This window comes from Poeciliopsis prolifica, unplaced genomic scaffold (assembly GCF_027474105.1).
Source record: "Poeciliopsis prolifica strain line A6 unplaced genomic scaffold, Auburn_PproV2 SCAFFOLD006, whole genome shotgun sequence".
In the NCBI taxonomy this organism is placed as follows: Eukaryota; Metazoa; Chordata; class Actinopteri; order Cyprinodontiformes; family Poeciliidae; genus Poeciliopsis; species Poeciliopsis prolifica.
Window position 1 is genome coordinate 9,965,915 of NW_026562381.1, and position 25,451 is coordinate 9,991,365.

The 25,451-nt window shown below is 35.6% G+C and overlaps 1 protein-coding gene across 6 annotated transcripts in view; it reads left to right on the plus strand.

The window, feature by feature from the left end:
• The first annotated feature begins 6,894 nt into the window (after nt 1-6,894).
• Nucleotides 6,895-25,451, plus strand: part of LOC129360700 (protein diaphanous homolog 2-like) — a 431,171-nt gene continuing 412,614 nt past the window's right edge. For 4 of the 6 annotated variants that reach the window (XM_055031060.1, XM_055031065.1, XM_055031064.1 and 1 more), the window contains exons 1-3: nt 6,895-6,977; nt 7,550-7,920; nt 24,740-24,772. In XM_055031060.1, coding sequence (XP_054887035.1) covers nt 7,837-7,920; nt 24,740-24,772 — 117 coding nt within the window. In that variant the 5' untranslated portion in view covers nt 6,895-6,977; nt 7,550-7,836. Of the gene's footprint in view, nt 6,978-7,152; nt 7,171-7,549; nt 7,921-24,739; nt 24,773-25,451 lie in introns of those variants that run through there. The other 2 variants (XM_055031061.1, XM_055031063.1) reach the window with 2 other exon arrangements.

Sequence of the window (25,451 nt, forward strand, 5' to 3'; positions counted from 1 at the left end):
GGAACTGGTATTAGAGTACAGGTCTGGCGCATTTCAGAATTTAATATTAGATTACCATTAATTTCAAAACCAGGTTTAACATGTGATTCAGATCATTTTCAGATAGATGTTTCAGAATCTTGATAATGGTTACAAAAAGCATCCAGCTGAGCTGAAAGGGGGCATTTAAACAAATATTAGTATAGGTTTATGTACGTACTTGAGCTTCACTGTGGAGTTTACACACTTTACACACAGATTTATTGTAAAAAAAAGATAAATCAAATAAAACAATTCTAATCTGGAAAAATTCAATTCAAATTTGATGCCATACCCCTGCGCATTTTGTGATCTGAACATCTCACCAAAACTTTATATGTGTGGTGAAAAACCAACATAAAGGCAGAGTTTCACAATGTCAGTGGTGGTTAAAACCGTGGAACTTGTGAAAAGAGCACCACAAATTAGACCTGCTGGCCTCACAAGACTGAGCAACTTTAAACATACATCTGATAAATGTTTTAAAAAATTTGTTTGTCTATTTAACTTAAGCTAGTATGTAAGTTTTCTCAGGTTAGTATTCAAAAATCTATTTAAGGCTTAATGCGTCATGACTGAGGCTTATGTATTATCATAATATGGTGAATATCAGAGAACTTAATGACATTAATAGGTTTAAGTGAACTAAAACTTTGTTCAGAGAGGGTGCTGCCATTTCAGCTGCTTTGCCACAAACTACATTAATGATGTCAAAGTGCACTGTGTTGTTTTAGTGTGTTTGCACAGCATAGCAGTCTTCTCCGTTAAATATCACTGTCCTTGATTCTTGTGTTGTCACCTGAGCTTCGAACAGCTCATTCATGCGTCCTGAAGAGATCTTTAAAGCAACCCTCATAAGGTAAGTAAAATACAAGATAACGTCAAGGACTGAAAGCCTGTTTTATTTGGAATATTATCTGAAAGTCAGATAAAATGATGTTGCATGGTTTCTTTGCTGTGTTTTCGGCCCTGAATGATCTGAAATTCAATTTGTAAGACAACTTTCAGAATCACTCACAACCATGACTGTTTTTTTTCACTTCCTTTCACAAAATTTCTCCCATGTTTTTTTTTTTTTTTTTTTTGAAAGAAGTCGCACATGGCTTTCACCAAATGGCTTAAGTCCTTTAGCTTTCAATTGCAGATTTCAATTGGTGTTTTGATTCAGTAGATGGCTAATCTACTGGATTGGATGAGTGACTCAGATAGCATTGGCCCCAATACAGAGCATCTGTGTTAGGAAAATTATTATCTTAGTTCAGTTACTTTTATATTGGATGGTTATGTTTTTATATTATTCCGTGTGTTGTTTTCTTTCCCTTTTTGATTTATTGTATAGTCTTAACTGTCTTTTAGAGTTTTCTCTTGAGGGTTGGAGATGTCTCACACATTCCTGTGTTAACGAGCCACAATGATCTCTATTCTGAGAGTGGGCATTGTTGTGTCCCAATGATGGGACATCAACAGAAGACTTCCAGAACATCCTGTAGGATAGTGTATTGGTCAATTGCTTGCATGTCTGAGTGAGAAAGCCAACCTCTTTGTGTATTCACATAATAATAAAAGGCAGTTGGGGACTGAGAACCGACGGAGTTGACCTCAGACAGCGTTTGGCTGTCAAATTCACACTCTCCGTGTCGAGCTCTTCTCCCCTTTTCTGCGGAAAAGTAATTTGTGTCTTTGGTTGATTCTTGCAGGTTGGGGAACAAAATTAACCCAACAATCTGATTATAATTAAATACAGAGCTGCAGAGAAAAGCCTGTGATGGCCCTTAAGAGTCGTATGAAATGTAGAAATGATGACAACAATCTAGGAAAAACTTATTTTAGTGAAAAAGCATATTTTTTCAAGATTTGGTGGCTCACTACAGAATCACAAAATACTCCTTGTTTCACTACTGGAGAAAATATTTAAAATTACATCCAAGTGTAGAGATCATACAAAACTTGCATGAATTTGCCAGACCATCAAAAAATGGCAAAAAGACATGGATAAACAAGGAAGCTTGTTTGAGTTGGTTAGAAGATAGAAGCATATATAGAATGTGTTCTATATATGCTTTACATGTCTTTTCAAGTAATTTACCAAATAACTACCTTTTTACTGGTTTAAGTAAATATGAATGTACCATACAATAATTAATACCATGTTAATTAGTCTCCAGATTTTTTTGTGGTTAGAGGAAAAAACATAGATCACGAGTGCTTGAAGACAACACAAGGGACTGTTTCTTTAAAGGAATACCAAAGAGCTTGTCACAGAACCAGAGTTGTTGCAGAAGGGATTTTTGTTCTCACTCGCTCTTTAAATGAGTGTACACTTTCTGTCTTTGGTTACATAAGAGAACCAAGCTAGTTTCACATTGTAATGCTGGTTGGTTTGCCAAGGACTCTCCCCACCAGTTTCAGGCCAACACATCCGTTTGCTATGGAAATCACACTAGAGACACTGTTTTTCATGTTTAAGAGGAGCCCTGATCTTTGAGGCTTTCTCTCACACCACATGTTTGGCTCCTGTATCCTTATCCACAATAGGGCAGTGGGCCAAGAAGAGATAAAGTGGCTAATTTAAAGTTGGCTGACTGCACATGGTGTACAAATCCCACAAAATCTCATCTGAACAAGTGTGAAAAGTGTCGTCTATTGACCAGAAATTGCACCACTGATGTTGCGGTCATGTTGGGTTTGGATCAACACTGTGTTTGTTTTGAAAGTGTAATTTTAAGTATTCTTATTTCTTCAGAAGTGGGATATGTGAAGAAATGTGTGACCATAGCCAGTACTCTTAGTCATTAAGTGTAGGATACAGTGTTTAACTAATTCAGAGTTAAACAGTCGGCGACTGTGATTGTATGGCAAGAGTAGTTGTCTTGTGATTGGAAGGTTGTAGGTTTAAATCCAGCGTCTTCCTGTCACATGTTGATGTGCCTCTGGGCAAGGGACTTCACCCCAAATTCACATTTATACACGGGTCTGCGTATCGATGTATAAATGTGTGTGCGAATGGGTGAATGTGACTGTAAAGCGCTTTGAGTGGTCAAAATGACTGATGTTGCAAATTTGCCCATATTGAAAAGTCTTTTTTTTTATTATTATTTTATTTGTATTCTCTTAAGCCATTATTTAAGGAACAACAATAAAATTCTGATTGAACTTTGTAATTTATCTGGGTTCTTAATAAGCATGAACACTTTTACATTTCGATTTGCCTTCCCAAAATTGGCAGCATGATGAGGAAAGAAGATTATCTGAAACTTCTAACATAAGACATCAGCCAGGAACTTGAATCTTTGGCAAAAGTAGTACTTCCAAATTCACACTGTCTGCAAATAGACAGTCAAATTAGTTACACAGCAGTTTAAGAATAACAATGTCAATATTCTGATGTGGCCATCATAAAAAAGGCCCTATCTCAGTCTAATAAAAAGTTTCTGTTCAGAGCTGAAAATATGTGTCAAAGCTAAGAGGCCAAATACCCTGACTGTTGCCAAAGCTAATGGAATGATATCCAAAACATTTGAATCAAGTCATAAAGTTTAAAGGGTAATTTTGCTAAAAAGCAAGGAAATATATGTAACTCCTGAACTGGAAGCAATTAAAATTGATCTTGTTATTTTTCGCAGATAGAATAATATATATTTTAGCAATCCCAGTGGGCCCAAAAGAGAAAAAGCTTTGTCAAATGCTTGACAAAGCTTTTTTTCTGACATGTGGGTCAGAAAAGTTGTTTTCTGACCCACATGCACATTTAGTCTATGGGAAAAGGACAAAGAGGTAAGTATGGTTTATTTCATACGATATGTGAAATGTGTGACTGAGGAGGTTCCTTCTGGTTCACCAAAAAGTGGCGTGTTGAAGAGAAGAGCATGAGAATCTCAACAAGGTTTGAATTATGTGGGAGGAGGCAGAAAGTTGGTAGCTTATGGCTTAGAAGATGGAGTGGGCGGCTGAGAGTCGGCAGGCAGGTGTAAATCAGGACACTGAAGGTTCAGAGAACAATCATGGAGAAAGTAGGCCCTGGAAGAGGTCTTGATGCTGGAAGCAAGTTTGGAACAAAAAAGTTGAGTGCAGACACGTTGACACGAGATAATTTCATTAGAGTCTACACTGGAGTAACAAATTAGATCTACTCAACAAGGTTAACTATCAGGTGAAGAGACATTGTCATGCAGCTTCTTAAATCCTAATGAGATAAATGATGCCACTGCCACTGCTTGCCCACCTCTGGAAAAGGTTGACATACTCTCCCAGAAGAAACACAAACACCCCAGGATCATGGAAAATTTAGTCTGATTTAATGTCAGAAAGGGAGGACATAAATGTCTTTTTAGACAATACAAGCAAATATCTGTTTTCCACTACACAAGAAAGACATTATCATGAATGAGCTTTTGGTTATAGGTTCAGGTGATTGATCAAATATGTTGCACAATTAATACCATATAACTTTGGAAAGTTTGTAATTCAGTCTGATATTAAATTATGTTGCAGGTGTGGGTATTTATATATTCCTTTCAGCATTGACAGGAACACAACACCCAGGTTCACACGATAACTCTCAATGAGGGCATTGTGTTCTATACAGCATGAGTGTGGGAAGAAGATTCCCGTTCTCCCTAAACAAACAGGTGATTCACTAGGTTTTGTTCTCTCTTTTTTTTTTGTAAGTTAAGCTTTTATGTTTCAGTATTACTACTAAATATTTCTCAGTAGAAATTATGATCAATGTCAGTTTTATATTTCTTTTTAGTTATGTTTGATAAAAACTTTTTTAATTTCATTCTTGTTGAACCTAATCACTGTTTTCATATGAGCCAAATTCTTGATCCTAATTCAAGTGAAATATTTAAAAATACTACTATGCATGTATTTTATAGGATTTATCCCTAGTCAGTTAGCAATAAAATAATTTTTGCTTCAAATGCTTGTGGGAATGTTGTAATAATCTTACAAAATATAATTTATGCTATAATTCAAATCAAAAAATATTTTATTGATCCCAAAGGGAAATTAAATCTCATTCTAACTTATTAAATTAAAGATTTATATGCATAATCTTAAACTTTTGTTTTGTTGATTGAGATTTTTTTGTTTTTATTGAGAGTTTCCTCTTGTTTTGATTTCTGTATTTCTGTTAATTATATTACAAGATTATAAAAATCTAGACTTTGATTTTGAAGTAAATTAATTTTGTGCCTATTTTAGGCTTACCAAGACATTTCTATAGGCTTAGGACTCCTGCACAGTTCACAGTGAGAGTTCTTCTCACAAATGGATAAAATGTGGAACAAAGATGAATTTTCTTAGGAGTCTCAAGATTCAAGAGGTAACAAAAGAGCCCTGTACAGTTTATAAAGCACTGCAAATCTTTCTTGACTTAGTTAGGGTCAGGGTTCACAATTCGACAATAACAAAAAGATTGGTTAAACTGGTGCAAAAAAAATGTAAAAAAATCAAAAGATCATACAGGTGCTGCAGTTAATGATTATTTTAGTTATTGATTATTTTATGTTTTATTCTGACAATAAAACAACAAAAAAAGGCACACTTCCAGCAGATTTTTTATTTAGCTATTTTATTTTATGTTAGAAATACAAAAGAAAATCTGAATGGTAAACTATTTCAATTCCTTTTTAAATTGTGAAAGTACACATATTACTGCATGAAATATATATATTATTATAGATCATATTATTCCCACCTTATCACTTGTAACTATACCAGGTTGCTGTGTATTGCAGACTTCTGCCCAGGTCCCTCTTGAAAATGAGATCCAGATCTCAACAGGGTTTACTTGGTTAAATAAAGGAAATAAAAAAATAATTTAAAAAAGGATGCACCTGCAGGTAAAAAAATACTCAGCTCTTTCTGCTTGACTTAACATCAATACAGTGTAAGGTTCATCTGTTTATTTGGTTTATTTTTTTGAAAAGGCAATTAATAACTGAATGGAAGAAGGTGTTTAGAAAATTCCTTGCTACAGTACGTGAACCTTGTGAAGCTAAAACTACACATTTTAAAGTACCATGTATAGAACATATTTACAGACATACTTTTTAAAAAAATCTTAAATGGCAAATGTAAATAGTTTTTGTTCAGTTTTGCCTTAATCATTGCACTGAATATAATGTTCGACAAATGACTTTTTTTGTTGCTTTTTTTCTGTCTGTATAATTCAGTTAATTCTTATTTGATTACTAAATTAGTTGATAATTATTTAAATTGTTGATTACGTATAATTAATATAATTAATCCACCATCTCAAGGTTGAATAAATAAATAAATGTTTTTTGTATTCTAGTTAAGGTCCTGGAAGACTTACTGCCATTTATTAACATGGATGCTGTTAACATTAACATGGATGCTCGCAGTTGTTGCCACGAACAATTATGCTTATTAGGCACTTAGTTTATTTTTCCGTATGTTACAAGAACCTTTAAAAAATAAAAATAAAAATAAAATAAATCTAGAAGGGAGTGAATTATCGTCAAACCTGAATTTAAATAAAATGGTACTTTTTTTCAGCTGTAAATGTTGAGCTGACACAGTGGTGGTAATTTGGCACCAGGTAACCAAAACTATTATAAGTATGTTAAAGAGCTAATTTCTTCTTTAAATAAGGTGGACACAGTTTGTAATAGTTCTATTGATGTCGCTTCCACAGAAGCGATTTACATGTGTATTATTATAACCCAGGTGAACAGTCAGCCATACAAGCCTTTTCTCTCGTCCCTGATCTATTCTTACTACTGATTCCCATCCTCCTGCTGTGTGAAATCACACGCTGACCTCTCTTCCATCACAGTCCCCGCCCATTCGACACCACGCCGACCTGACAACTGTCAGCACATCTGGCCAATGAGAATTCAGTTTGCCATTTATGGCACAGCTCATTACCCAATCACGTGTCATAAGAGGCGGGCGCGTTGTGGGCCTGGTTTTCAGGTTTGGTTGCTGAGGTAAGCTGCCGTTTGAAATTTCTGACTTTTCTCTCACAATAATTTTATTCCCCTTTGTGTGTTTGCGCAGACTATCGTAAAATACGGCTGTGCGATGTTGTTTTAGTTAAGATAAAGTGTGTTTGCCGGGTAACAGTCGCTCAGAGCTTGATCGGTGAAGCGCTGCAAAGTATCTCAAGCATAGAGAACAACGGTGATTTTTCCCCCCCCAACTATGACAACCGTTTATTGATTCCGATCAATGGCTGTATCGCATCTAAAAATGTTGAAACGTATGTAAGCAGCTGTGTGTGAATCATCACCTCTATATAAACAAGTTATTTCATTGTAAGTTTATATTATAAATAGACATTTCCTTTGTTGGTCAGTATATAAACAAGCTGCTTTTTATTTTTCTGTTGTTCAGCTTAATATAGCTAACTCCGACAGGTTTGTTTACATATGTTTTGGCCCGTTGCTGGTGGCTCTCTGCATGCTGACAAGGAAGAAACACGTGTGAACAGAAACCTAACGTCCAGCACAGTCTGAGAGAGTAATTATCTGTTGTTTGCACAATGTTGTGCTACTTTCAGAGTGCCAATACACCCTGCTGTTTGAGGTGACTTAACTGCCGATCAGAGGAGACCACACACAACCACACCTCTTGTACAAGCAGACTTCTCTACCGGATGGTTTTGGACACGATGTGGAAGCGGAGAACTTTTTACTTTTGGCATTTTTAAACGGGATGGATTTTGAGAACACATAACTCGGATATACGTTTTGTATTTTTGCTGTTGGGATTTTTTTTTACCCCCTTATTTGGAGTTAATCAAGTTTGAAGTTTGCTTCTGGAAGGGAACTGACTTCAAGAACTAAAATGGACCAAGCCAGCGGTGGGGAGGATCCCAACAAGCCCTCCAAAAAGAAGTCCAGTGAGGATGAGGGTAAAAATAAAAAGCTGGTGGGTATTCTAAGTATATCACATTTGTTGCATGACATTTCAATTTAAAAGAGCAAGTTTCAGAAAGTTAAAGTATCTGTAGAGCTACAGAACACTGTCAACACACAACAACAGGCTCTAAAGGTATTGATGTGTTATTGTTATTTAATGTATTCCCTACAGAGTGGGTATAATAGCAGTCAGAGTTTAGCAAATCAGATACTGTTATGCTGAGTGCTTCAATTTTCAAGGCACTAAGTAGATCATGTGATCATCTTATCAATGCTTTTCCTGAAAGTTTTTTTTTTTTTTTTTGAAGAGTGCTCTTGTTGTGACAGCTGGACCTGTATGCGCTCACATGTTCATACAGACCTTGTTACTGGATTACTTATTGCACGGTGCGATGCACGTGGTTATTGTGGGGCTTTTATTAACCCTGTGAGTGTGTTTGATTGATAAAGGGTGACCTTAGTCAGCTTCAGGGCAGTGTCTGTCAGATAACAACTGTAAACTTCGGTTGGCATTGGTTCATTTCTGGCATCCACATCTGCTCGGCCTGGTGATGTAATCTAGATATAGAGAGAAGTGTGCATATTTGAAAAGGAGTCCAACCGGAGTCTGACATTAGTGGTCCACTGGTGTTATCAAGCAGTTCCTTTCTATCAGTAGATGTGGTTATAATTGAGGGTTTTATTGGTACTTCGCAAAGTTTACATTTTCCAATATGATAACCAAGCTTGAGCACGACATTAACAACAAAAGAGGAAATAGAATACATTCCACTTACATGTCACTTCACAGCCAAAAATGTCAATGGGTTTTATTCTTATACTGTTTAAAAGATAATGCAAAGTAATGAAGTCTTGTGAGGTACGAAGGCTGATGTCCAGCAACCTTTAGATGTGTCTGTACTTCATCTCAGCCAAGTCATATTATTAGGTCATTAGTACAAATCTGTAGAACTTGACTGCAAACTGAGGAGATAGTTTGGCCATTTCAATCATGGAAACGTCTAAAAGTTGAACACCCCTGTTTTACAATATAGCTCAAAGTCAGAAAGATTGGATTAAAAGCAATTCTGAACATAAGATTTCAAAAATTACCACAATTTTTTAATTTGATATATGTCTGGAGTTTGACTGGGGCATTCTAACCCTTAAACATACTGCAATCTGAAACATTACACTGTAGCTCTGCGTTGTCGTGCTGGAAGGTGAATCTTTGCCCTAGTCTCAAGTATTTTGTGACCTAAGATTGTCCTGTGTTCAGCACCATTTAATGCTGATAAGGTTTCTCGTTCCAGTCAAGGATAAAATATTCCCACACCATAATGCTGCCACCCCAAAATGTTTCACTGGGAGGAACGTTATTTTTGGGGTGCTATGCACTGTTAGCTTTCCATCAAACATCCATAGAGGCCAATAGATTTTATTTTGTTTTCTCAACTGATTAAATCAACTTCTTCCACATGTTTTCAAACTTCCACAGTAATATTTTTGAGCTGACTGGTGTGCTCTTTAGTCTTCTTGATGCTGTGAATGTGGAAAAAGTTCAAGGCGTATGAGTACTTTTGCAAGGCAATATAATTGGAGTTAGTTAGTGTCAGGATGATCTAAAACTAACAGTTACCGCATTAAAGGCAGCGTTGAGGACACTGTTCATCTCTGCTCTTTGTAGATGTCGAAACTACTGTTGGTGAGTGATTGCACAATTAAAGACAAAAAGCGTCCCATAGTGTTCTGGTTTTCTCACTAGGAGTTGGAGCGTGAAGTTATTGAGGAAAATCTGACTGCATCTGAGTGACATCAGTTGTTAGCTGCCAATAGCAAAGCAGAAGCATATGCTAAAACGATGTTTTCTGTTTCAGTACATCTTAAAATAGATTTGCTTATTCATGAGTTTTGATTTCCCGAGTATTTTCCTGTGTTCAGTAACTTCTATTTTCTAAATGGCGAACAAATTGCATAGCTTTCTATCAGTTCTGAGAAGCACCACCTCTTCATGTAATTTGCTACAATTTTATCAATTTTACATTCAGGCCATCAGATAGAAATCCTCTGTCAACTTTGAAGTAATCAGTTTGTTTAGCCAGCAATAATTATTGTTTTTGGCTGCATAAAGCCTTTCTTTATGTGGGAAAGTTCTTTTGCATCAACTCCATGTCAGACACTGATCCCAATAGATTTCACTGTCTGCTGATAGTACACTGTGGACTTCATTGCAGTGTGTGGACTGATGCTAAAGTTTCCTCTGTGGAAGCAGAGATGGGATTCAACTTCTATAGCAAAATTATAATCGTCTCAGAAGTTCTCTGAAGGAATCAATCAAGCAAAATCTAATGGCACTTGCTTATGCTGCAGTCTCCAATGATTCATTTGATCATGAACAAACATCCAGTCTGAATCCATGCCTTGATTGAGATCACCCAAGGATGCAGTGGGTCAGCTGAGGTCATTTTCAGTGTTTGACATGGATTTCTTTGTAATTGGACAGTTCATAAGTACATCAGAGCATAAAGGCCTTTATAGATACAAGACAAAAAAATCATGGACTTGGAGGAATAAATTTGTCAGAACAAATATATTTCTAAATTAATTTCACATATTTGCAAGAAAAAATAGAATATTTTCCTAATATAATGTAAACAGCTGTGAATTTTATTTTGTATTTATTAAAAAAGGGCGCTAGTTTGTTCAAAAGTTTTTTTCTCATTCCATTTTCAAGTCAAAAGTATGCGGTTGTGATACTTGTTAAATCAGGTGAATAAATTTGTGAAATGTTGTAGATTTGCAAGGAAAAATTTGCATTAAGCCAAAGATCTGTGAAGGGGAAAAAATACTTCAATTAGACAAAAACTCTGAATTTATCTAAGATTATAAAGTCAAAAATTTGTGGTAAAAATGTCAAAATTCCTCTTAATATTAAGTAGTAGATACTACTTAATACTTGCATTTCTAATAAAAACCTTAGTCCCAATACTAAACATTTATTACTGCTTGTTTTCATAGGTCAAACACCAAATATACCTTAACATGCAGTAATGTATAAACTTTGGAAACCATCTTTGTAGTACCACAGAAGCTAACACCCACAGTCTTCCTTATTTTCTCTCTTAGGATACAGCCAATCTGCACGAAGGAAAAGGAATGGTGCTCCTGGATTGGCTGTATTAAATAGCAATGCCCCATCCCCATCTGCAAATAGATGAATAATAAAATAGCCATGAATACTGTACAACAAATGGAGGGAGTTTGCAGTACCTAGTGTTCCAAAGATGCTCTTTGTTGGAATTGTCTTAACAGTGAGATTGTCTTGCTATTATGAAAGTCCTTGTTTGACTCCTTCACAATAAAAAACAAACCAAAAAAATCAATGTATTTTCTAGGATTATCTTAATCTGAGGATTACAGGGCAGTGCTTGTTTTAGTTTTGGAGTTGACTACACCCGATCTAGTTACTCTATTGTAATTGTTCCTTGATAATCCTTTATAATCAGTCTCAAATCTGTTTTGCTCCTCTTTTTTAAGTGTTGTGGCCTAAGTATCTTCAAAAATAACTACTTCGGTGAATAGATAAATCTTCCCCTTACTGGCTCATTATATTTGTGATTTTTAAAGATCTTTCTACAAATTTTATTTTTGCATGTACAATAACTCGATCTGGTCGTTATGGTCTGACCAGATGAGCTTAAATCTGTCTACTTGTACTAGAATCATCCAGGATTTATGTCAATGCAAAGACTGAACAGGCTTGTAGAGTGACTGATTAAAAGAGGCCCGGATGCATTTATGCACCATGTGTGAAAACACTGAGTATCCATTTGCAATTGGATCACCCAACATGTGTGATAAGACCACAGTGAAAAGGGCAGCGCAACCACAAGACTCGGTCTGGGAATTTATGAACATCTTGACTGTTAACTTATGCTCCTCTAATGTGGCGTTTTCAGCTTGCAGTAAATGGTTTGCAGGCGCAAAGTCGAGACAAAGTTTGGCGATAAGATGTGCCAGACAGGAAATCCCAGACTGGACTGAAGTTGCATATTCTCCCAGAGCTCGGGTGGTGTTTCAAGAAACTGTGATGACTTCACCACTTAATATCATCTCTGAGGAGCTTGTGTAAGACGAGCGGTTTTGGCTTCTGAAGGCAGTCTCATGGCCAGGCATGTTCCCCGTTGCTCAATCTTACTCAAGTCTAAGTAGAACTGTTTGCAGAAATCTTAACAGAGCTCTGACTCGAGGGAGGAAGTGATTATTCACTCCTGGGAGGAGCCTTGATTTGTTCTCTTCTGTTTATTCCCACTACAAGTCACCTATTTTTTGCGCCATAGTTTCATTGTAAACATGTAAAACTCATGAAACATTTAAATGTGACAGATTTTGATGGTTTCACATGTAGTAACACAGATGAGTAGTTTAGGCTGATAAAATAACTCAAGATGTTACCAATATATTTGGGGTTAAATACTTAAAATCCCATGCAGATTCAAGAATAGGCTAATGTCCATCATCACCCACTCATTTCTGCCTAAAGCAAAGTTAAAGTCGGGCTTTAAGTGAGACGCTCTGAGAACTGAGTGTTTATTCAACAGGTTTCTGTGCATGATTACATCATTTGGATTACGAGGCCTCATGTTGCAGAGACTCAGCCAAGGACAATCACGTAACTCCTCAGTGTTTTGAGAGAAATTCACCTCAAAACCTGCCAGCTTTCTGAAACTGTTTCCATACTGTTGTTGAAGTGATAACATGGCACCGTGCCATTCATTGGAGCAGGAAGATGGAATGAGATATTTAAAGGGATTTAGTTGTGCTTGTTTGGCAAGAAGGGAGAAATTTGTCCTCTGTGCATATTTTCAAAAAAGAAAAAAAAAAGATGACCTCAGAGTGCAAATTGAGAAAGAAATACCTCCCACTCTCTTAAAAAACAAAAATAATTGGAATTTATATTTTTTGACAGACCATGCATACTTTTAATCTACATTCTTATGAGTTTTAGATAGCTTAGAAAAAACAATGATGACTTTTCACAGCTTCTCAAATCTGGTCTCAAATCTCACAACTTCTGTCTCTGCTTAGGCATGAATTAATTTTCTGTGTTATTATAAAGAGCATTAGTATATTCAGAAATGGTCTCTTATAAAAATGCATTTATATGCCAACAAATCAATTATTTCACAAATGTCATTTATGGAAAAAAATTTTAAATTCAATTTTTAAAATCGACCTGTTTTGCATGCACTTGTGTATTTTGGATTGTGCTCAGTAAAAGTCCCTTAAACTGTACCATATTTTGTAACACTGAAACCAACTTCAATGTATCGGATTGGAATCTTATGTGATTGATCAACTTTGCTGCTCAGTGCAACTAGCTTCAGAAGTCATTTTGATTGTACATAGTTATTTTCAAATCCAGAATTTAAATTTCACATATACTCATTCTTCATCCAATCTTACCAAACTATTATTATTAGTCATTTTACAAAGAAGACTTGGGGAATTTTCAGCTGTCAGGGATTTTCACAAACCCACCAGAGGGAAGAGACACTGAAAACGTTCAAAAATAATTCCTAATTTATTTGGAAAAAATGTCAACAAAAAAAAAATGAGTTGGGCCCAAAATAGAGTCAATATCACAGACTTGAACTTGTGTTGTGACATAGAAAACTAAATAGTGGCTGATCAGACCACTGCTGACACACAATGGTTAGTAAATTAACATACAAACTTAACTAATAAACAAACCAGCTACAATGTGACAAAATATGAAAATGCTTAGGCTATGACTATTTTTCCAAGCCAGTGCAGGTTTTGACATAAGAAATGAAGAATGGTACTTTATAGCAATGTTTTTGAAATGCAAATTAGCCATGTGATTTGTTTGTTCTTGATGAATCATGTGGAGCTTTCCATCTGGCAGAGTATGCTGACTAGTAAATGGTGCAAACACAACTGAGAAATTCCTGACATACTCTTATCATGTTACAAGGCTTGCGGTAAAACTGATAGCTGTGTCTGTTTGTGGATAGTTTGTGGCAGCCATCTGTGTCAAGTACATATTTCAACAGTTTGTATCCCATCAACATTGATTAGTCAAGCTTTTCTACTGTAAGGCTTTTGAATAAAGTTTAAATATGTTGAGAATTAATGGGATAGTTGGCCAGTGGTGCTTTTTGGAGTCATGCTTATCAAAATTGAACAATCTGTTTATGAGATCCAAGATTAAATCACTTTGCACTGAAAGTTGGTGACATACGCACAATTTTTATTTTTATTTTTTAACCATAGGACAAGGACTACGGAAACTAAAAACTACTTATAAAAATTCTGAGACGAAGCCAGAATTCTGAGGTGTTTTTTCCAGAATGTTTAGAGTCCTGATGTTTTATTTTTTTTTGAGTTCTAATTTCAGTCTAGGAATTCTGACTTTTCTTTCTTCAGAATTCTGACAAGGTTAAACTAGATTTTGGAATTTATTCTCAGAATTCTGACTTCTTTTCTCAGTTATGTCTTTTTTCCCTCAGACATTTTTTGAACATTCATGCAGAATGGCACGAAGGAGCAGCCAACTTTATTGACAGCGATGCGAGTTGAGCAGGAGTTGAACTAACTTTCTGAGAAACTTGTTGGATTTAAGTGATTTATTTAGTTTTTTTTTTTGTGGTTTAATTTTGTTTCAGTGGTCGTAATCCTCTTTCATAAATTATCATCTTATAATATTGAAAGTTTTTAAGGAATGTTCAAATGAGAATCCTAAAGTTTTATCCTTTGTTGCTGAACCTACACATATTCCTAACTTTACTTAAGATCAGATCATACTTGTTTGTAACTCTGGACTCATTGTAGCATTCTAAATGTGAAAAAATAAGAAAACCTTGCTGCTCGCAAGCAAACTGATGGCTAATTAAGCTACATCTAGAACTCTAGAAAAGCATATGCGGGTTTCTGCTTGAACGCTTTCAAATGACTGGAAAAGTGTGCTGGGGGAATGTGGCTGCAGAAATGTAACTTTGGGAGATGAGTGTTATTCATAAAAGCAGAGCAAAAACACATCTCAATATTTGAGGGACAAAAAGGGAAGTTGGAGATTTGTTAGAGAAATGTGAGCTGCATTGACAAAGCTGTGCTATTAAGAGTGGTGATATGTCAGTTCTGTATTTCATTCGAGATAAGTTTTGAACAAAAGTGCTTCAGTAAACTTGAGGCTTGTGTTTTTTAACCCCTGAGCCCTGGACCCCTCTGCCCTGCTGGATTCAGATGTGTCTCTGCTACAACACAGCTGACTTCAGTGATTGAATCAGTTCCTCAGCATGACATGAAGTTCAGCAGAAAGCTGCTAATTAGCCATCAGCTAATATCAGGTGTGATGAAGCAGGAGGGCATTAAAACATGCAGGGCGTAGGGCTCAGAGGAGCAGCTACAGAATGCTGCAACAGAAAGTTTCAGTAGGCGTCTGAGAAAAGAAAGATACTACACAGAACATGAAATATTTGTTTCAGGTACTTTAAATCCTTTGAACTCCTGCTTTAGTATTAGTAATTTTATAGTCTAATAGAACATGCATGTCAAAGGGCACGTTATTAGTCCAATTAAAACTACACTGATTACTAAAAAAGCTGATGTTTTACGCTTGTATGGATGTATGTCTTCTTTGAACAGCTATTTAGATTTGATCACATTTACCAAAATGAAATAAAACAGAAATGAGGTTCATGCTTTATTGAGCAATTGAATTGAAACATTTTGATTTTGAAATAAATTGGGCGAAAAAAAAAAAAAATCATGCAGATATGACAAAAAACAAACAAAACAAATTATTTGCATGGACCAGAAGGGACAAGCAGGATTTGGTACAACAAATCTTTTCTTTTTTATTGCAGTGATAAACAATTGGTGTTAAATAATTTATATCTTTAATACTGAAGATTTTCTTTACTTTTTGTTCCTTTTCTATATAAAACAATTTTTCAGTCCATGTGAATGATGAGTCCATGTAAAGAAATGACTTTGAAAGTTGCATATTAGGATTTTCTAAATTGAAACTGAATGTATGCTGTAATTTAGAAATGCAGGGTATTATTATTTGAAACTGAATGTATGCTGTAATATAGAAATTATTATTTCCATATTATTATTTCTTCATTGCAGTTCATAGAAAACTATGCTCTTAAGGTATACTTCCTTTTCTGCAGAAATACTCCATTCTCTTAGCCTCCCTGAAATAAAGGACAGTCTGATGTTTTATTCACTTTGTGCTGCTTTAAAGGGCATAAGTATTATTTTCCTCTTCAGTTATATTCAGCCTGAGAGTTCACCAGAGTTATCAGTTTCCATGTCTGAACTTGAGAAATATTTAAAAAAGAAGAAAAAATAGAAGTTTCGTTCTGTTGCTTAGAGACCTAATAAACTGGCACCAGTTATAGAAAGCACGTGATTGTGAAATTCTTACTTCTTTCCAACAGGCTTAATGCTGGACGTAATGGTTGGGAGGGAGTTTAAAGACTCAAAAAAAACATTATTGCTCGACATCAAGAGAAAATGCTAAACCTTTCTGTACAGCAGAAGCGTGATCTGTTGTGTTTTCTTTCTTGAGTTTCAACCCAATTCAAAGATTAGGTTGAATCTTTCCTTAAAAATGTATGTTTACACTACATAATCTGAGTTGAATAAAGTGTTTCTCATGGAAAGTCCAACAAACAACCACACATCAAATAATAATGAAAAATGCAACCACAGAGTGATAATCTTCAGGATAGTGCTTTTATGAGTTAGGCCTTTTGTTTTCTATTTTTTAAGTGACCATGACTCAGCAGTCTTCTTGTTTGAAAGTTTTGTGTTTTTTTTTTCCCAAATGATCTGTTCTTTTTTGTATTTTGTTAAAACCTATTGAAACTGGAAAGATTGCATTTCATATTTCATTCTTTCAATGAAAAACCTTTTCTGGTTCAATGGTATAAAAAAATTACAGTATGCTCTTTAAAAAACACATTCTGTGAAATGAAAACAAAATAAATCTCTGTAAACTAAGCCAAAATGCATGTCTTGCAGCAGAAAAACTAAACATAGGCCTTTGTCATTGCTCTATGGGGAGCTAGAAATCCATGTGTGCCAAAGAGAACCTTTTAAATTATATATCTAGATTAAGCGATTAATGACATGATTGGCAAGTATTGTAATAGTTCAATTCTGTGTGTCAATTTAAATTAAACGCATTAAACTCTGGGAATGTTCTGCTCAGTTCAGCAGCTTTATCGAATTTATCAAACATGTTCGAAATCATTGTTCCAGTTTGGAAGAACAAACTGAAATAAATTGTTTTAAGACGTACTCAAGCATGCTTCACCAAGTAAAGATTGCAGTTGAGATAAAATCAAAAATATGAAACTGCCATTTTTAAGTTGGAATACAGTGAACAAGGCAGAGAGTTTGGGACAGTTTTGATAGTATCACATTGTGAATCTTGTTTTATGTGGCATTTGAAGATTTTTTTTGCACTTTGATTTATGACTTTGAGAGAAGCCTATGGGAATTATTTTAAGTTTTCTTAGCATGTGGGTAGCACAAGTTGTCAGCTCGTAGATTTCATGCTGCTCTTTCTTGCCCGAGTCCTGTTTGGTTAGTCTTGTGATGCAGTCAAGCTTTCCATGTAGTAGTTTTGTCTTTTATTTTGTGCTGGTTTGTAAACACAAAGACAATAGTGTTAGGGCGACGTGTGAAAACCAGCAGGAAGTTGACCACATTTCAGTGCTGTAATGGCATTCGGGAAGTGGGAGACAGGAAGTGGCTCAGAATGCTTCAGTAGCAGAACAGAGGAAAACCCTCAAGTTCATTGGTTGGATGTAACTTTGTAATAAGCCTAGTTTGTATAGCTCACTGGGTGGGACATAAGACAAAAAGGACATTTAATAATATGCTGAAGATAATAGCTGTACATCAGAACAGAAATGTCTGTTTTTATGTTGCAGGAAGTGTCATACTTTCATCGTGGCTATAGCTGCACTGAACGGTTGATTAATGACTGAAGGATGTTTTGACTGAGTAGCTGTAGTCAGATGCGTACCAGGATGAATGTGTTTTCCCCATCTGTCACTTATATCAAAAGAGTGCTGCACGGGACATTTTTTCACTCCTAAAATAATTGTTTTTTTTAATAGTCATAAGCTTTACTTAAAAATCTATGGTTAAAAACAGCTTTCTTGATAGTTATGATTCTTTTTCCCCCCTAGTTTTGAAATTGGAGAGCTGAGTCACACAGTATGATTATGCTTATAGATTGATACAGTTCCTTCTCAGTAAATTACAGCATAATCAAGAAACAACTTCTTTTCAGTTGTTCAATTTGAACGCCTGGGGCATTTATTTCGGTTTATCCTAATGATTACGACGGATCATAACAAATCAAATGCAGTCTCTCAGAGCAAAAAAAATTAGTTTTTTTGAATAGAGAAATTATGCAATGGGCCTATTAATGAAGGGGTAGACTTCTGGCTTTACAGTAGTGTGCTGGTCAGTCAAGAAGTGTAAACGACAAAATATATAGCCATGAAAGTCTCAATGTCTTAGAAAAACTGCAGCTGGAGTCTGTATCCTCACCCAGACGTATCCAGCACAAGGGGTGCAGCTGTCACATCCCTCATGTCAGGCTTCTGCTAAACCAGCGACAGCATCAGAAGTGTCTTAGCTACAAGAAAAAGAAAAAGTGGACTGTTGCTCTGTGGTCCAAAGTCCTCTTTTTAGATGAAAGCATTGTTTGCATTTCATTTGAGCATTGAGATCACAGAATATCTAGACTCTTTGGGAAGAGTGAAGTGGCACAGAAGGAAAGCTTTATGAAGCCCAGTGTGAGGCTTCCACAACCCGTGATGTTTTGGAGAGCCATGGCATTGCTGATTAAGGAAAGACTAAGACACTCAACAGAGTAATGAGGAAATCCTCTGCTGTGCCTTTAGACATTTTCTACCTTTAGATATTTTAAATACAACATTTGATTCTAGTTGAACAGATGTCATAAAATCTCTCCAGCTCTTGTTCTTCAAGAGCCCTTTAAAACCAACACCTCAATCTTTAAAACGTTGCTGAACTCCAGGCCTGATCCATGCTGAAGGAAAAGTTGTCACAGATCTTTAATAAGTAACCATGTTTTAAAATTCTGTAATAGTGATAAACTTTTCTAGAATGTTAACTTTCATTGGTACTATAACATGTATCTGAAATACCTGGGTAGGTATATCACAGGAACAGTTCAGTCAGTTTGCAGGGTTTTACTTGTCAGAAATTTGTAAAAGTTAATAGCAATATATTAGTTTCATCAATCTGTAAAGTGCAAATCACACTGTGCTTAATGTTGACCAGTTTAGAAAGACTTTTTGAAACTTCTGCTGTATTTAATGGCTCCATATCGGTTTTACTGAGAGTAATGCACCATTAGGATGTTTCTTTCATCAGAAACAGAGATGACCCGAAGGCAGTTCTGTGCTTTCTCGTTTCTCATGTAGTCACATGGTTGGGTCATCCAGTGTGAAGTCATTCAGATTTTAGCTGCTCTGGCTTCTATATCCTTCCTCTTTTCAGAAGTTGCCATTTTAAGAAGCCGTAAACAATGTCTGTGCCTTTTCGGAACAAGACTCAACGACCCGTAACTTTTTAAAGTATTAGCTGGTAATAAAAACTGTAGGGCACTTTTTGTTTGTAATTTACTGATGTCTACAAAGTTTTAAACAATATTATCTGATTTCGTAATGGTTTGGTTCTCATGGCAAAATCCTTAGGTCTCTGCTTTTCTGTTCTTTTACTGCCTTTCTTTGCTCTTTATCTTACTCAGATCCATTTCCTGTAGATCGAACTGCTGGTATTTTTTAGGGTTGGGGACCAGAGCTGTCCAAGAAAAGCTAAAATTTATGCATATTTAGATTATTTTTTCAGAATTGGCTGATCCAAATGAGGATCACATTAAAAGTAAAATGCAACAAATTATAACGTACAGCTGTCAGATTTAATGCAATTTCATTAAAAAGGAAATTTTGGAATTTTTATAACCTTTTACCTCTAATCCATGAGAATACAGTACAAATTTGCAAAGAAGCAAACTAGACAAAATCGTGCTTTGCATTTTAATTTTATGTCCATGAACTTAACCTTTGCATATTCAATTATTTCTGTAAATTGTGGATTAATTAGATGAATTGGAAGATAAACACAATCACACAAATGTGAATAAATGGTGTTTAATTTAAAGTTGTTTTCCAGAGGCTTTAGTAAACAATGGCAAAAGAAACCAGGTGATGCTGGCAGATATTTATTGGACTTGCTGTATCACATTTCCTGCCTGTAGACTGACTAAATTCTTTTTCATTTGGCATCAGAGATGAAAAGCTGATCTCCAAGTTAGTCTGTCACATCTTTCTGTGACAGACGGTGCACAAAAAGTGCAATTCAAACCAGAAAGACTCAGTTTGGCACTTACAGTGTCCGTATTCACGCCCAAAATGTCTGATGTCTGTTCACATGTGGAGCACATTTAGAGGCTGTAATTACATGTTGACAACATTTATTAGACATTTTAATGAGTTTATTCTGATCTGATTTGGTTACACAGGGGGAATTCTGTGCAGCTTGATACCACTCCTTCAAATTGCTCATATTGGAAGGATTACTGTTCATATTATTTGATTACACAAAGATAATTTGGGTAATTGGAAAAAGAAGCCCTCTAACTCCTGAACTAGATTGACCTTTGGTGTATTTAGATAAATGAAAGCTTCATGTTTCTTCTACATTTAATGAAATCAGTATAAGTGTAGAACTGTGGATAAATTATAGTAAACAAACTGACGCAACGTGCCTTTTTTCATAACCACAGTTGGTGCTCATTTGGTTAAATGCTGAGCAAATTAAGGCTGACACCCCTTCAATAGTAATTCAAGAACTTCTCGTTTATGGTTTACAATTTTGAGATGTACTCAATTTGTGTTGCTGAGGTGAAATTAGCAGATTCTCAGGAAATGTTTTGTGAAATTATAATATTCAGTCTCTGAATAAAGTTGATGTCGTGACTGGCAAAATCTGACAGCTGTGGTTGCATCCGACTCTCTGTCAAGACTTGTTACAGTGCTGTGAAGTATACCACCCACTGCAGTTTTCTTAAATTTTTTTGTTCCACTCAAACATTTCAAAACATGAAACAAACTTTAATATTGGACAAGACAACCAGAGTTGGTAGGGAAAAAAAAAAGTCTTTCTTGTGATAATTTTGTTTTAGGGGCAAAAAGTTAGCTGGGCCAACCAGGTCCTATGTGTTAAACAAACAAACAAACAAAAAATTATGTCTTACATTACAAAATGACTGTGATTGACTGCATTTTTAAGAGTTCACATTTCCACTGACCGCATTCAGACCTGATTTCTGCCAGACTAACAAAATAATAATAATAATAAAAAAAACTTAAAATAGAATCTGTTTGACAGCATGAAGTTGGTTAAATTCTATCAAAAAGCAAGACATAATGATTTGAGATTAATACATTTGGCACACTACAGTGAGAGTTGTTATCCACAAGTTGAGATAAAAGAAGAATAAAGAAAAAAGAATGCATGCTTATCAAGTGACCTAGTCAAAGTTTGCTAAAAGAAAACACACACTGTGTTTGAATCGTGACTATTTAAAGGATTTTCTCCCCAGCGATGTTGGATTTGTTGCTGCAAAGGGTGGCACAATCAGTTATTAGGTTTAGGAGGACAGTTAGTGTTTTACTTCAGCCAGATTTGCTTGAATAGCGTTTTTTCTCTTTAATATGCATCTGCATTTTGTATTTACTCTGGCTATCTTCTAATAAAAAAAAAAATTGTTTGATCTGGAATATTTAGTGGTGACAATAAAAATAAAAACAGGATATTTCTAGACAGTCCCTTCATATGGCTGTAACTAATTAAAGTAAGATCTAATTTCTTTCAAGTTGTTTTACAAAGGCATCGTGGTCTCTGATTTTTATGGTGATAGTTCCAGTGAGTGAGTTAAATACACCATACAGATGCTCAAGTTAAATTAGCTGAGTGCAGGCAGGTCTGCTTTTTAAAAGCGGTGGAGTTATAGTCACTCTGAAGCAGGATTTATCTTCTCTCCGTCTCAGAAGTCAAGTTATTACATGCGCCACCTGGTATGAATTTCCAATAAAACGGAGCTATTCAACGATATGGTTCACATTCAACCGCAGTTTGCTATGGCGATATTAACAGTTGTTTTGTGAAATATGCATACTGGTACAGTTTTGTTTGCCCCAAATTGCCTTTCAAGTTGTGGGATATTGCTTTGTGTTTTCATTTTTGAGGATCTGCATGGACCCATGATCAGATTTGATTAAGGAGGGACCCAGAGCTAATTTGATTAGATTATTTAGTGGAAATATGTGTTTGGTAATAAACATTTATTACGATGAAAAAGTTTACTTTAATAAGCACGCAAAGCCCAGAGGACATTGAAGCTTAATTGTTAGGTGTTTAATTGCAATGTTGCGATGCTGCCAAGATAATGGGCAAGGAAAGGCCCTCAAGTCAAGGCAATTAACCAAACAGTGGTTTGATTGTTGTTAAATTGATTAGAAAATGTTTAAGTACTCTGTCTGTAAATTAGCTATTGTTTCACGCAGTTTGCGACTGGCAGAGAATGCTGGGCTTAATGACACATACGCTCTGAGTTAGTAATGGGAAAAGTTGTTGCTCAGGTCAGGTTGCTCTCGTGAGTAGTGATGCAGCTTTATTAAATGCATCTAATTGTGCCTTGGTGGAACTGATGTTTGTCTGGATTAGTGAGGCCCAGGTGGTTACCTGGCTCCCACAGGGAAAAAGGAATCATCTGGATATGATGAATGGGGAAGACGACATGTTTGATATCTGGAAGTGGAATAAAACTTCAGGCTTCGTCTGAAACATGCAGAAGATTGACACGTTTTGTTGTGTTTAATAGCTTCATCTTCCAACTGTTGATCAGCTGTTGCAGACAAAGCTGGTGACAGATATGGCACTTTGTGTCTGCACAGAGTTGCCCAGAGCGACAGCTTATGGAGACTCGCAGAAGGAGGTGCAGGTTAAAGCCAATTTGTTTCCTCGCCCCAGTATCTGTATTTTCCTGATTAGAATAGTGGAGAAATCCACGGCTGGAGGCAGGCTTTATGACCATTACAGCCCCACATCTCCCGACTCATTAGTACTTTACAGCCTAGCACCATAACATATGGCAGAGTTGTTACCGATTCCCATTTGAGGTGTGTTTCAAACGGCCGTCCCTTGCTGAGCCACAACCCTGTGGCAATGCGCTTTCTTATGGTGTTTGAGGAGAAAATAAACATCTGTTCCAGCTGAAGTTTTGGTGTAAATCTTTTCGGTCCCTGTCACCACAAAATATGCACCTCAGAACCAGTGGCACTGGAAAGAAATTAATCTTTGTGCCTCAGCAGTGTGTGCTGCTGTTTTTCTTATTTGTTTCACACACATCTTCATTTAAGCAAAAACTAACTTGCATGTTTTAAGTGGAAAAACCAATGTGGGTGTTGGGTGTCTGGTGGGTTTTCTTTTATCCATTTATATTTGAATGTAAGCATGGGCCATTATGAGATTTTCATGATGGAAATACCAGAATTTAACAACATTAAATCAGAACATTTATTCAAAACATGATAAAGCTACATTTCTTTGAATAAGGCTCTGGTCCACATAACCAGAAAAAAAAAACAAGCATTACATTCTTGGGCATCATGCTGAAAGCGTTCATTTGCTTTGATAACTGGCCCGTGTCTACATGTGGGTCTTATGTCTCAATTGTGTATCCCTGGGGATCACAATTGATTTAGCTGCTCTAAATCAATTGATGATCACTTTATTATTTAGGATCATCAAGAATCTGGGAATCATTCATTCTTTTCTTTTTCAATTGACAACCAAACATAAAAAAAAAGTTTTTATTTTTTTTAATCGGATACAAGAAGCACTCCGACAACTAAAAAAGATCCCTTTTTTCATCTTTAAAATATATAAAAGGAAAAACGGGTTGCAGGAACAAATTTTGTTTCAATAAGCCAATTCTTGTTTTCTAAAACCTAGAAATTATGCTTTGTGAAAAAATTGTGTGTCATCATTGACATCAAGTGTTATGTTACATTTTTGACATGACATAGAAGAAACATTAAATTTTTGGCTAACGTTAAAAGTCTGCCATAACCTACCATGTCTTGCAAAAAATATATTAAGACAAGAGTGCTTTGAATGTACAACTTTAAGCATTATGCAGGTGAATAAATAAAAAGCAGCTTAAATGATCTCCAATTGTGGAAATCTGCATACAAATTCACTTGTATATTAATCCAAAAAAAAAAAAGAACATTTGACAAAATGTCAGTTCTGAGCAAAATATGGTCTTTTTCACCATATTTCATTCAGAACTCACAATCTTCTGATGCTAATTTCCGAGCATGGTAGGATGCACATCTGCTGCAGTTTTCAGGACATTTCTGAATTCAATTTTTTCTTTTTTTTTTTTTTCTTTCCCCAAATGACAAATTTTTTTTATTTTGGTTGTCAGTTAAAAATGGGAAGCAGAAATGATGCACAGATTATTGTGAGGTGTTTAATTCATATGTACAGTACTCAGGATTTGCTCACATGTCTAAATCATAAAAAAGGCACTTCTCCTTGCTGTGAGTCTAAGACATTTAGCATTTCTGCTTCATGGGACAAATTCTGAGAAAAACTGTACATGTGAAGACACCTAAGATTGGATATGTTCTGAGGTTTGGCGGTGTTTTTATTTTCTGTTAGATATTGTTTTTCATACTGTGCCCTCCCTCCAACAGAACATACACATAAAAACACTGGCTGATGATATGGTAAGGTGCTTGGTTTCATTTTGCTGTGACTAGCTTTGTTTCACACATTTTTCCCTTGTTTTTCCATGGTTGCATGAAACTTTTAATAAACACCTGTGGATGGATCAAATGTGCCCAACTTTTTACTATTAAACAGCTGTTTAATTCCTTGTAACTGTATTATTTTCATACTATATTACAAAGATCATTTTAAAGACGAATTTAACACTGGATGGATTTTTTCCCCCAATAAACTACCTTAAAGGATAGATTTCTTTATATTTCTCAGGATCAACTATTAAAAATGGACAAATGCATTCAGGAATTTGTAAATACTTTAATTTTAATAATCATTATGAGTCAAACTAGGATCAGTTTGCTAATTATTTAATTAATCAAAACAGAACCAAAAGAAACAAAAATGCAATTGCTAATTGTAGCCTGTAAACTACTGCTGTGGGAAAAAATATGTTTATGGCTTTAAAACTGAGTGTGTAAATCTAACTTCAATCAGACATTTACCGCTCACTCTGGAGTTTCAAAAGAGGGATTGCAGACTTCCATTTTGAATTGTTGTCATTACCACAATTAATACATAAAATCTTTAATATAATTGGAGCGCAAGCAAATGAAGTTTATCTGCCACCATGCTCAGTCACAAGGAAGTGGAAAAAAAGCTCACCGTAAAAAAACCTGTAAC